This window comes from Macrobrachium nipponense, chromosome 30 (assembly GCF_015104395.2).
Source record: "Macrobrachium nipponense isolate FS-2020 chromosome 30, ASM1510439v2, whole genome shotgun sequence".
NCBI classification, from domain to species: domain Eukaryota; kingdom Metazoa; phylum Arthropoda; class Malacostraca; order Decapoda; family Palaemonidae; genus Macrobrachium; species Macrobrachium nipponense.
The window spans coordinates 55,870,305-55,883,348 of record NC_087218.1 but is presented as its reverse complement, the minus strand read 5'-3'; the positions used below and the strand labels follow the sequence as shown (position 1 = coordinate 55,883,348).

The 13,044-nt window shown below is 33.5% G+C and overlaps 1 protein-coding gene across 1 annotated transcript in view; it reads right to left on the bottom strand.

The window, feature by feature from the left end:
• LOC135202165 (uncharacterized) overlaps positions 1–13,044 on the bottom strand; it is a 193,387-nt gene that overhangs the window by 135,410 nt on the left and 44,933 nt on the right. The window contains 15 exon segments of the mRNA XM_064231420.1: positions 584–728; positions 1,215–1,365; positions 1,844–2,060; positions 2,310–2,496; positions 2,673–2,896; positions 3,678–3,819; positions 5,020–5,232; positions 6,049–6,242; positions 6,507–6,621; positions 8,011–8,205; positions 9,511–9,711; positions 10,206–10,460; positions 11,777–11,939; positions 12,067–12,178; positions 12,529–12,727. Of these exon segments, the coding sequence (XP_064087490.1) occupies positions 584–728; positions 1,215–1,365; positions 1,844–2,060; positions 2,310–2,496; positions 2,673–2,896; positions 3,678–3,819; positions 5,020–5,232; positions 6,049–6,242; positions 6,507–6,621; positions 8,011–8,205; positions 9,511–9,711; positions 10,206–10,460; positions 11,777–11,939; positions 12,067–12,178; positions 12,529–12,727 (2,713 nt within the window).

Sequence of the window (13,044 nt, the reverse complement as noted above, 5' to 3'; positions counted from 1 at the left end):
TCAGTTATTTGTAAAAAAGACTTCTAAAATAAAACAAAGAAAATACAAAAGTAAAAAAGTAAAGGAAAGTAAAACATCCTCAATGATGGACAACATAAATACACAAGAGGTGCATGTTGTACTGTATATAATTTCTTGCAGTACTATTCTACAATGAGTTCATTTCAACACCCATAGTAAGGCATTTTTCAACTACTTACAGTATCACTAACATAAAATCATTATGTAAATGCAAAACTTTTTAAACAAAATAATGAACACAAAATATTACACATATTTTAAAAGTTATTTCAATATTTAAATATTTACATAGTTAACAACCAATATCATGCTGAATATTGTATTACTATAAAGTCTTCACAAATCATAGAAATATTTGCAAATATACAAAACTGAAAATATATGACTTGTGGTATGTATGTGTTCTTAGGTTTGATAATTGTTGCCTTAACCCATTATTTTGTTCTTTCTAGGTAAATAGTGTCTAGTATCTATTTATTTATCTATCTACCTATTTATCTAACTATCTATTTATGTATTACCTGCCACATTTTTCACTGAACAATCATGTTTAAATACTCACCGCCACACACAGGGTCTGCAGATGTTTTTCCATAAAACTCAAAGTCACAGCTATTGGCAGCGCTTGGGCATTTTCCACTTATAACCGAGATCTCATCAACCAGTATAATGGAGTCATGATTTTCTACAGTTGTCCACCATTCCAACTGTCAAAAGGTGATATAGATGATGCAAATAGCTTTCAAAATCAAAACAATTTCACAACATAAACTTTTCATCCTCCTTAAGTTTTTGGGTAACTTGTGCAAATCATGAAAATGACATCACACAAAAAGCCGAGTCCTAAATGAAATTTTTTTTGTATCTCATTCTCTTTTCCATTTCGTAGTTCTACTAAGGCAGTCCCCAGGGTTACTGCAGTCTCAGCTTACAGCATTCTGACTTGACGGTGCTTGGCTCTCAACACCATTAACCTGATTTTATGGCACTGTAAGCTGTTTTACAGCACCGTACCCAGGTTTATGACACTGTAACACAGTTTAATGGTGCTTACAGCACCGTAAGTGCCATTAAGAATTGTTATGATGTTCCGGTCTATGGCATTTTTCAGGTTATAGTGTGCCATCGGGAACAGAACCCCCACTGTAAGCCAGGGACTGCCTGTACTGCAAACTTATAGAGTATGTACTTACAGAATATGTAGCATCTGAATAGATCTCCACATGAGCAGTGAGCCACTCATGAATAGTGGTGTCAAATCGTTCCCAAATTTCAGAATTCTGCACCTTCTCCCCTGTCATATGAACAGCTAGCACTCCAGGTTGACTCCCAATCACCATATATCTGTGAAAACCCTGGTGTATTTGTAATTTTGGAAATGTTATACTTTTCATGTTTTATAGACTTAATTGTCTCACTGGACTTATAGTAGATCCTGTATCTAAAACACAGGTACAGTAGGAAAACTTTTACAATTTATAACTAAAACAAGCAAATTTGTATAAATCTGTTATACTGTATACTAGTTTAAGACCCCAAGAATTGGCAACAATCTTTATAGAGTAATTAAATGTAGGAAGCAATTACTAGCAAAATGATTTTCACATAAGAAAAACTTATTTTAGATAGCTGTGAGTCCTCAAGAAGTTACACTCTCATGGTCCCCAAACCTAACCTAACCTAACCTAACCCCAAAGGCTCATGAGAGTGTAACTCCTACAAGGATCACAGCGGCTAACAAAAATTAATGTTAATAAATTAAAATCAATTAGTAAAGCAGTTAATGATTCTTTACTCTAAGCAAACTGATATTGCAATTAACCTGAAAGAGAGGCACTGGAGCCCATTGTAATTAAGTTCTGGTGTGGATATTGTAGCATTCATGCCCGGCTCTCTATAAAGGGCATCAGTTAGGATGTAGGCTCCTGGTGGAAGTTCTTCTGGTTCTTCTTCATTCTGATGTTCCCAGTCAAAGTCATCTTCAGCACTTTGGATCATACCACAAATATCCTCTTCAAAGCCACAATTGAAGATTAGTTCTACAAGACAAAAAAAAGATAAAATCTTTGTAATCCCAAAAGAAGGTAACACAGATTAAAGGACTTGATAAATTACAAAACTAAAAGAGCAAGTTTTTAATTCACATACAAACAGATAGACCCACTTCTGACACAATTAGGACATAACCTTACTAAAGAATGTATTTTTCCCAATGAATATGAACTATTTTTAAAATACAGAAAAGTCTATGCTGGAATTTTTAAACAATGGAAATAAATTTAGCCAACCTCCTGGTGTCGGTGTTGTTTGGGGAAAAGGCGATGGTGTAGCATCAGAAGGTTGGAGACTGCATCCTCCTCCTACTGCAGTGAAAAGATCATCTACAGCAATCCAAACATTATCTGCTTTTGACCCTATAATGCCATTAATGACAACCCTAATGCCATCTTTGTCCAGACCAGAGGGAATTCCAACCTGTGGTGATTAATAGCATTAAACTAGACAATTAGCATTATTATGGTACCTGAGGGGTTTGCTCAAAGGATTAAATTTTATATTACAAGACAGTATATAATATTTACATAATAAATATCACAGGCTACATTTTTAAAGTGTACAAGTGACTACAATGTAAATAGGAATCAACATACTTGTCCATATGTCCACTCTTTTGTACTGCTACCGGGAAGTCTCCAAAGGACAGCCTCTGTCCCATTGTACCGAACAGATATGGTGAGACTTGCTTCCTCATCAATGTTCATGAAGAAAAAGAATGTAAAGCAGAAGCCATAAACGTCATCATCAATTGTTTCACTTATCAATGAGGCCACATTCCCTTTTTCGGCACCTGAGACATCCATGACAGCAAAGCCTCCTGTAATTTGTCATGAAAATCAACCTGTATCAGCTAAATGACAACTTTCAAGAAAAAAATGCAATCTGCCACAGCAAACCCTTCAAAGGAATAAAGACAATAAAAATACAAATGTACAAGTTGTGTCACAACTTGTGTGGTTCCTATAAAGTAGTATCTAAAATATTCATCCATTGTGGTAGAGAAAAAAAAGTGGGTTTGTGTGAATGAATGCTTGATTTTTTTTCTCCTATTATTACTGGGTTGATTAAGTCAGGCAATTCTTAAACTGTAAGGCCAATGATGAAGTTTGTTATAACACCAAAGATAATGGTGAATAAGAATCAAGTGATATAAATGGTGCATACCATATTTTAATTGTTACAGTTCAAAACGGCTAAATTTCCTCTGAAAAAATGAAAAGTCTATGGCTTAATTAGAAAGTTTTCATGGAACAGAAAACACCATGAAAAGAAAGTGAAATAGTAGGAGGATGGGGGTTGCAAATGATGCTGTGCATGGAAAGGTGAGAGGAGAGCAGGGTATGATTAAAAATAAGTACGTATGAAATGAATGAAATAAAAACTGGATCTGTATGTACTGTATAAGGAAAATTCTAATAGTATAGAGAATACCAAATGGAGAATGATAATAGTACTATAGGAGAATACCAAAGGGAGAATGACAAGTCAGGATCTAAGGATTGGAAGAAACATGTTGCAGAACTGAGCAATGGCAAGGAACAAACTGACATCCCATCAACATCAGTGAATTATAGAGTTATCTTTGCTAAATAACTGACCTTCTGTTGTATTAGTAGTGTGATCCCTATCTGGTCCAATATCATGAATCTCTAGCCCATCGGAAAGCACCCATGCGACATGCTTTGTCTTTTCTACGTCCCAAGTACACATGTGGGCTTCTTCGAAACTGCATGTGCCAGCCTGTAATCGTAAACATTTACAGTACTCTAATCTATCTTGTGGTAACAGACCAGATATGCACTGCAAAAATTCACACTGAAGGAATTGCTTTTAAACAGATATTGCCTAGTAGATGTGAGTTCAATGGAAAATTATTCTGAGCCTTCTTCCACTTTAACTTTCCCTGGCCCTAGAATTCTAACCAAACTTTTACGGTCATATCATAAATTGGTATGTTCTCCATTTGTTTATGTAATTGGTTCCTTATTACTTATGAGAATTTTTCTAAGAAATCACTTTTCTTAGAAGAGAAAAACATTAATGAGAACACAACATCTACAAAATTAATTAAAATGATAAAAATAAAAAAATTAAGTAAAAACTGATTAATACTTCTATATAACATTCAAGTAAACATTACAAATAGTAATAGCTATGTCTGTTGGTAATAAACAATTTCCACAAAATGAATAATGCAGTATAGAAGTTCACCACATTAGTAGTGATTCAACCCAGTTGGTTACTGGATCTATGCAAATTTAAACCCTCATTCTTGAAAATAATCTTTGAAAGCAGCTAGCAAATCATATAGTAACAGTATGTAACGGCACTGGCATTATATTGGTAAGGATACTACAAGTTATTATCATTATTATTAACGCTGATGCTGTTGTTGTACAAATGCTACGAGTTGTACCACTTCACCTTTCTCAGATACTTTCATAAGTGTTCCTTTCCTTCTCTCTCTCTTGGCTTAGAAATTCCTTCGATGCCTATTCTCTCCTGCTAATTTTGATCTAATTCCATTTTTCAAGAAATACACAAATCAACCAGTCCCTCTTTAAAGCAAATCTTTATCTCCCAAATTATGTTACTCATTCTTTCAATAAAAAGGGCCTAAATGAAAAAAACAGTCTTAGTTATACATCATGAAAAAAAATTTCTGGCTCCCAGTATTGCTTACATAACTGGAAAGCTAAATGTCTACATTTCAAAGATATTCAAATTAATTTAAATCACATACAATTTTGTTAACTTACATAACCATACTCAAAAGATATTTATAAAAAAAAAACTATAGTTTTACTTACTCCCTACACCATTATGGCAAGAAAATAATACATATAAATCTAGCTTCCAATTTCTTATCTGTAATTTATCATTTAAATGCAGAATAAAAAATTTATCATTTAAATGCAGAATAAAAAGATGTGTCGTTACCTGTGGGCAACCGGTAGAAGCTAAAGAATAGTCATCAATGCCAATAACAGAGTTTCCTGAACCTTCAGTGGCGTTTCCAACAAAACCTTCAATTAGGAATGAAAATGTGCCTGGAGTAATGTGAGAATATGTTCGCTGTACAAGTTCCCATTCACTTGGTCCATCTTTACCGGGGATAGTGAAGAACTCGTTCACTTCTCCAGCAAATATTGTCTGAAAATATAAATAAAGTTATGCTTCAACATGCAGGAAAAAGTCTGATTATCAGTAGTGTAAATATTTGTAGTGTATATTGTATAAATATTTTAACGGAATATATACATTGATATATCAATATATATATACATATATATATATATATATATATATATATATATATATATATATATATATATATATATATACACTGTCTACAGAATGAACAAGTAAGAATAATAATTGAAGAGCACTACACAAAATTATTTTTTTTACATGTAATTCCTTTAAATTGTTACAAGGAAGGCAGACCTACTAATAATATCTATTTTGTTTATCTCAACTTTATTTGTATATGTACCTAGAGGTAAATATTCCCTGTTATATTCTATCTTGAAATGATGAAAACAGGTTTTTCTAGCCAAAAGCTTTCTTTTTGAAAAAAAGTTGCTTCATGTTAAGAAACATCATATAACACATATTTGTATAATTTCTTAAATTTCTTATTTTTAAATGTTAATTCACAGCTTTTTTTTTGAAACAGACCTCTTTAACTGTGAGATAAGCTGATAAAATCAAATGTTCTGATTCTGACCACAAATATTTATATAATGTATACACAGACACTCCTTACTTAACAAATAAATTCCATTCCTACAACCAGGTCAATGACTGAGGTGGTCGATATTTAAGGAGTCATCCTTTAACAATGTTTCAAGCTATTTCAAAGTATAGTGTAGAGGTGGTGACTTTTTGTTTACCATCCTTACATACTGTTTGGATTTGTGTCCACCATCTTTACATAGTTTAAAGTGTACACTGTAAAACACTCACCATAACATTGATATCACCATTGTGGCTGCCACTGTATCGCACATAAATCTGAAAACAGTAATCCTTCTTCTCCATGTCAGGATGATGCTGAAACTCAATGGCAGCTTTCTGACCTGCTTGCACACCTTCCTGATTTGATGATAATTGCAGATAATGACCTGATTTTGTCTGGTAGGAGTGATCTGCATTAAATTCTGTAAAGAAAAATACATCCTCATTAGATTACTTCTGTACTATAAACTTTGCCTCCAAAACCTGTTTAATCAAAGGAAATAAAATGAAATGGAGAATACGACAAGAGTTTGCCTTTGATTACGAAATCAAAATGATGAAATTGCAAACGATATATGAAATGAAAGTGAATGCAGCCATTTCAATGGGTTTCATTAAAGGACAGGCTCCATTTGCTTCCGAGATAATGACCACTTTTATGCAAGAAGGTGATTGAATATGCATACCTCCATTGGTACCATCTACTAACTGCCAGTCAGTATCATCTTCATCAGGAAGCTGCATCCAGCCACAAAGGTCGCTGTCTTCCAAATTGCATTGGAATGATGATAAACCACTTATCTGTTACAAGGGATACAATATTCTTAAGAAAAAATATTACACAGAGTAACTTTATCATATATTATACAGGTATGTGTACTTTTAATTTAACATCTCACATGGACGACTATGTAGAGGGTAACAATGAATTTACGAGTGCTTAAATTTGGAAACAAAAGTTTGTGCATTACCGTATAATAAGATTTTCTTTAACTGTAATTAAATATGTAGTTGAATAAATTATACTGTTGATGTGTTAGACCAACCTATTGGCCAATCTGGTGTGTATATGTACACACGTGAATGTGTATGTATACATACATATAGGCACTTAAAATGCCCACCTCTCTCTCTCTCTCTCTCTCTCTCTCTCTCTCTCTCTCTCTCTCTCTTTTCCATAAATAATTTGGTATTTGTCAAATATTGTTTTTCTTATACAGAATAAGCCAGAGAGAGAGAGAGAGAGTTGCATGTATGTACTATGTCGGTATACACATGGAAAATATGGGTATGAAGTACTACGTTTCTGTATTAAGTACAATACTGTACTGCATTAAATAAATGTCAATCGATAAAAAGTACTGTACCAGAACAGGCTTAAACACTGACATTTCTTAATAAAAACACAGTCAAGTATGTACCTTTATTGAATTAAAATTCCTGATATCTTATTCTAACACTCAAATTTTTAACAGACGTCTTTTAGCTAAAGTACATTTTTTATGTATTCATAAATTTATTGCAACCCTTGGAGTTATCTATCAGAGGGAGAGGAGATAGACGGGAGTGTTATACAATCTTTTCTGCTAGACCTAAGCTGCTTTTGTTTTCTCGTGTAAATTATGGTAGAACGATTATTAAAATTAATTTTCCTTTTGTCCTAATTCCATTTTTGTCCAAGTGTTTTCTGCCATGATGTAGCTATATATTTCAACAACATTAAATGCTTATATGTAAACAAAAACTAATTTTCACAATAGTACTCCCTTCTGAAATTGGGGGAGAGCTGTGTTATACCCAGGGTCTTATAAGCCATCAAACATATTACTCAACTTGTAAACGAAGCATTTATCAGATGACAAGCCCTAGAGACTCCTTTCAGAATGAACTCCAGGGTTGGACAACCATAAAAATTTCTTGTAAAAGAAAGGCCAACTAAAATACTTAATGCCATGTGTAAGATAATCAAATGCACCTAATATCCAAAAAAGACTTTACAGCCTTCACACCCACTGAAGTTTTTATAATTAAGAATCTCACTTTTCTTAGCTGAAAAAGGAATATTTACATACACAATAGATTAGTACTTTAGTGTTATCTTAGATGAAATATCCCTTGAACTGTCCTTTCAACAACATGGTCACGAACACAAAAATGAAATGACGTTAAACTAAAAAATTAATCAAATACCTTGACATTATCACAGTTTGTCTCATAAAAATAAAGGTCATCCAGGGCGGTGAAATAATGCTGCTGCGTGTCCCCAAGGCTAGATGTGAAAAGGGCTTCAATTTCCTGAGGGTCTGCTGCGATTGTAATCTTCGCAGCTGCCCAAGCATTTCCTGAGCTTGATGTTCTCCATACCTCATTTTCATTTACCGAAAGCTGCGAACAATATAGATGTGATCATTACTGTATTTTAAATTTCTACATGGTGATAAGCAGTACTGTCATTACCTAATGTGAAGAGTTTGTTCATATTATATTGGTTTGAGCATGTGGTCCCTTGGATAAATGTTTCAAAGCAATGTTAATGTTTATTTAAAGCAAATTACCATCATAGATGACTGATACATAACTCAAAGTTCATACTACTTTGAAGAAAAAACTGGGTTGGAAATGTAATCTTTTGAATCTATATCCATAATCCATTTTGTAATTCTAAAGAAAAGTTTGTTTTTACACTACTCCAAAAGTAAATTGTGAATCTGAATTATGTTTATTAAATGAAAAATGATGCAGAAAATGCTTCCAGTATTGTATTGTTTTTCTCTTCTTTTCTAATATTGCCATTTAACATACTTGAAAAAGGCCATAGAATTACGGATGTCAAAATCAGTCAAGTAACAGATCCAGAATCAATATTTCAACATTATCTAACAGCCCCTCTAACATGTGCAATGTCTCCTATATACTTCTTTCCCACAAAATGTTCCAGATTCTTCTGGTTGAATTTTACCCAATGAATTCCTGTTTGTAATTACTATCTCCTGCCTGAATGCAGAATTTGATGCATTTTACCCAATTTAAATATACCTGTTTTGAATATCTGGAATAACATTCATTCCTAGATGATCATGTTTTGCATACATCGGGATAATAAGTTTCCTCTGCTTACAAGTAACTTGACTCATTAACAATACAGTACTATACGTATATCATCCTGTAGGATCCCTGCACCATTTCCAAAAATCAACTATCTATCAGTCAGTGGATTCTAGCTTCTATACATTATAAATAAAAGTTGAATATATAATAAATAACTTTGGACTTTAATGGTTTGTATATTGTGCAAATTGAAAGTACCAAAATATAGTCAAATTATATGCGTATTGTACATCAAAATACTTTTTTGTATAATTCAATATATCTACTACATGACTTTACAAATTATATTAATTTCACTGTACCAGAATTATGATTAAGTTACTTTTGTATGATGGTGTAACCTCTTTAAATATTTCTGTCTTCGATTAATGACAAACAAAAAATGTGATTCAGACCAATTGCTTTACATTACTCAAGTTAAAAAGGTGGGAGAAGTGAATTAAGATTAATTTCCGATATAATGAGGTCATTTTTTTCACGATTTCACAAAGCAAACAAGAGGTAAAAGAGTTATGACTCGCGCAGATTGAATCATTAACAAAATCAAAATTCAACAAGATTACAAAATACTATTGTTCTTACAGTCAGATTGACGTCGACACCCCAAGTGAAGTACCAGAAGACAAAGCAAGACTCTGCTTGTACAGTGACTTTTGGACTCTGAAGCTCAGACAATCTTATACCACTGCCACTCTCACCAGGGTTGCGGCTTGCAGTGATGTAACGGCCAGAACCATATGTGTGGTCGCCTACAGGGCCTATACCTCCAATGTCAAGGCTTCCCTAAGAGCACAAAATATTCAAAGGTAGTCATTGTTCATTCATAATAAGCATTGTTTCACAAATACTTAAACTGTCAAACCTCATGTCTGGAAAAGTTCATATTTCAATAGCGTCTTACATACAAGACATTGCCAAATGAGCCCATTATAACAGAAAAGTTAATATTCTCTTTCTTCCAAGGTTGCATGAATCACCTAGAATAAAATCAGTGGTTTGCATATTGTGAAAAAAAATATAAACTCACACTAAATCACATGGTATGAAATAAATAAGAGAGTAAAATAAACATCTTTGTCCACATTTGCTAGAAATTCTATAATTATGAAAACGCTCCGTTTATCATACTGTATATGTATAATCTTATATACATTTTGAGTTTATGTATTTATTAACAAAAGATTTTTGCAGCATGATGTTTCAGCCTCTGCCACTAATCTGTTAGGACTCTTGGATATGAAAATATTAAAACTAATCAGCACTTCATGAAAGATTACCTTGACAACATCCCACATGTTGTTTTTGTTGGTCCAGCCACAAAAAACATCTGTTTTGGCTTCATAATTGCAGAAGTGAATAAAACCTGGATATGGCGTAGGGAATGGTAATTCTGTGGGTGGTTCGGGTCGAGGCACTTCGGCATCCGGGGGTTCAAAACTACATCCCTCAGAAAGTTTTAAGAGAATTTCATCAACAGCAATCTGACCGTTTCCTTCCCCGGAAAACTCACCAACTTCTCCTTTCAACTGGATCTGTAAAGTATGAAAGGAATAAGTGAACAATTTACATAAATAAATCGACGATCATAATATACAGTACCAGAAAAAGGGTATAGGATTTGTCTATTTCACATTGAAAACAAAAAATATACAGAACTGAGAGAGAGAGAGAGAGAGAGAGAGAGAGAGAGAGAGAGAGAGAGAGAGAGAGAGAGAGAGAGAGAGAGAGAGAGATTTACGTTAATTAATATTGTATCAGTTCATTAATAGTGTTCTATATTATATTTGACTTACAAGGAATAATAACTTACAAGACATAACCCAGCCATGAACATTCTAAGTAATGCACTCTCTTTCTTGACTTGTGTTTACATAAATTCTTTCTGAAACAGTGTGAATACAGACTATTTTGAACCTTGAGTAAGTTTTAAAAGATCAACGGATCTTGAGATCACTAAACTGTCAATATTTAGAACTCTGGATAATGACAAAGCAGGAACAACAGTAATCTGGTAACATTTGAATCACATAGAACTTACCTCTCCATCTCAATCAGACATAATTATCTTCAGACTAAATATCAATAAAGATAAGGGAATAAAAATCAGCATGTCCCAATCGCTCCACTACTATGACTTGAATATATTAGAGGTATACTTAACAATTATCCTAATAAACAATGCCTGTGGCAAACGAGATTTAGGCAAGATATTACGGTACCATAACAATTGGGTATTCCATATTAGATGCTTTAACTTGTCGTCCACGGCTATCTATTTTGTTACATTTAACATGCATATTCTTATAGTTTATGTGCCTTTGTTTTGTTAAGTTGATAAATAAATTTATCTATTTCCATATAGAGTAGTATTATCATTCAAGATTTCAATACAGTACCCAGTTTTATAACTATATTTTCTTTGCTCTATTGTCTTGGCATGTATTTCCATTTCACTAATGTACATTTGACATACCTGAGTTGAGAGTGCTATCCAGCTTTTGTGCACTAAAACTTTTTCAACAAGCAGTAAGTATAATTTATTAATTTCATATGTACATAGTTACTGGAAGGTTATGTGCCTTTCACACTATCAAAACTATAGAAATTCTGTCCATACTAAAGAATTATTTCTGAAATATGCCTTTACAATTAGTAGCTTTCATAGAAAAATTAATAGAGGAGTGATTTAGATATGGTACTACTACTGTGAAATGTATGTCCATGAACCAGGCATTAAAGTGTGTGAGAAGATATTCAGTGAACACAGTGTGACAAGAATTCATGAAAATATTCTTTAAAAAAAAAAAAGTGAGTTATCTTCTGTATACAAGAATTACTTATTACTTACCAGAACCTGGAAGTCTGAAGGCTGTATTGGGAGACTAGCATATGACCAATTTGAAGAGGATTCTGATACAGAACCTTCAAGGCGCCAGCTAATGAAATGATCAGAATCAGACAAATACTGTTCCACAATTAATGATTTAATTCCTGGTCCCCATAGGTTGTACCTGGATGAAGAGGAAAAGAAAAAATACAATAATAAACAGCATGTTTTGTGATTTTTCAATTTTTTCCAAATATTCAACATTTTTTATACCATTCATAAGACATGGAAGACACAAATGTATATCATACCAGAAGGTGAAACATGCTGTTTCTTGTACTGTTAATGGCTGAGACTCCAAAACAGCATAAGACCCTGGTTGGAGTGATGTGTCAGTTCTGATGGCCATGAAACTACCATTGGCTGCAGAATTATATAAGAAATGAGTCACATGTAACTTTTATTAGAGTTTATAAGTATTCGTTCAGGCAGTCACCGGGTTACAGGGGAGGGTTCCATTCCCGGCAAGGCACTGTAAGCCAAAAAACACCTTAACCTGAATCATCATAATTATGATGGGAATAAATAGCAACAGCGCTGTAAGTCCAGGTTAAAGCAGGTTATCAGCGCCATGAGGCAAGCGCCTTAAGTCCGGAACAAGTTAACCCAAACCTGATGTAACCCGGGGACTGCCTTATTTGGATATTGATAATGTATACGTACTGAGGTTATAAACTGAAAAATCACAAAATAGTTAATAACATTGAACTTACTAGCTGAATGATCTTGTAGGTCTCCAATGCTATTGACAATTTCCCAATTCAGAGACTCATCCAGACTTTGGCTCCACAAACATATATCTTCATCAAAATTACAGGAACCTGATGAGGAACAGCTTCCCTCTCTTACTTCAACATCATCAAGTAATATGAAGCCTTCAGCTGCTTGTTCCACAACAACTTCCCAAACAACCTGTTTACAAGAGTTAAAAATATAAATAGACTTTTCCACTAACGACAAAATGAAAGAAACTACTCTACAGTATATGGATTCCAGCAAATTTGAACCATCAGTAAATCAAGCTGTAATTGGTCAGCTTACTTAGAAACACAAAACCAGAAAATCCTTTAAACCATTAACAAGAGTAAGCATTATTTTGGCTCTCAATTTCTTTTTACAGATCTTGCCCATTATCACTGGAGCAGCAGTATTCTGCTATTTGCATGTTTTCAGCTCTCTAGAATCCTTATCTTCTGGATAAATTTGCTTTAAAAGATGTCCTTTTTACT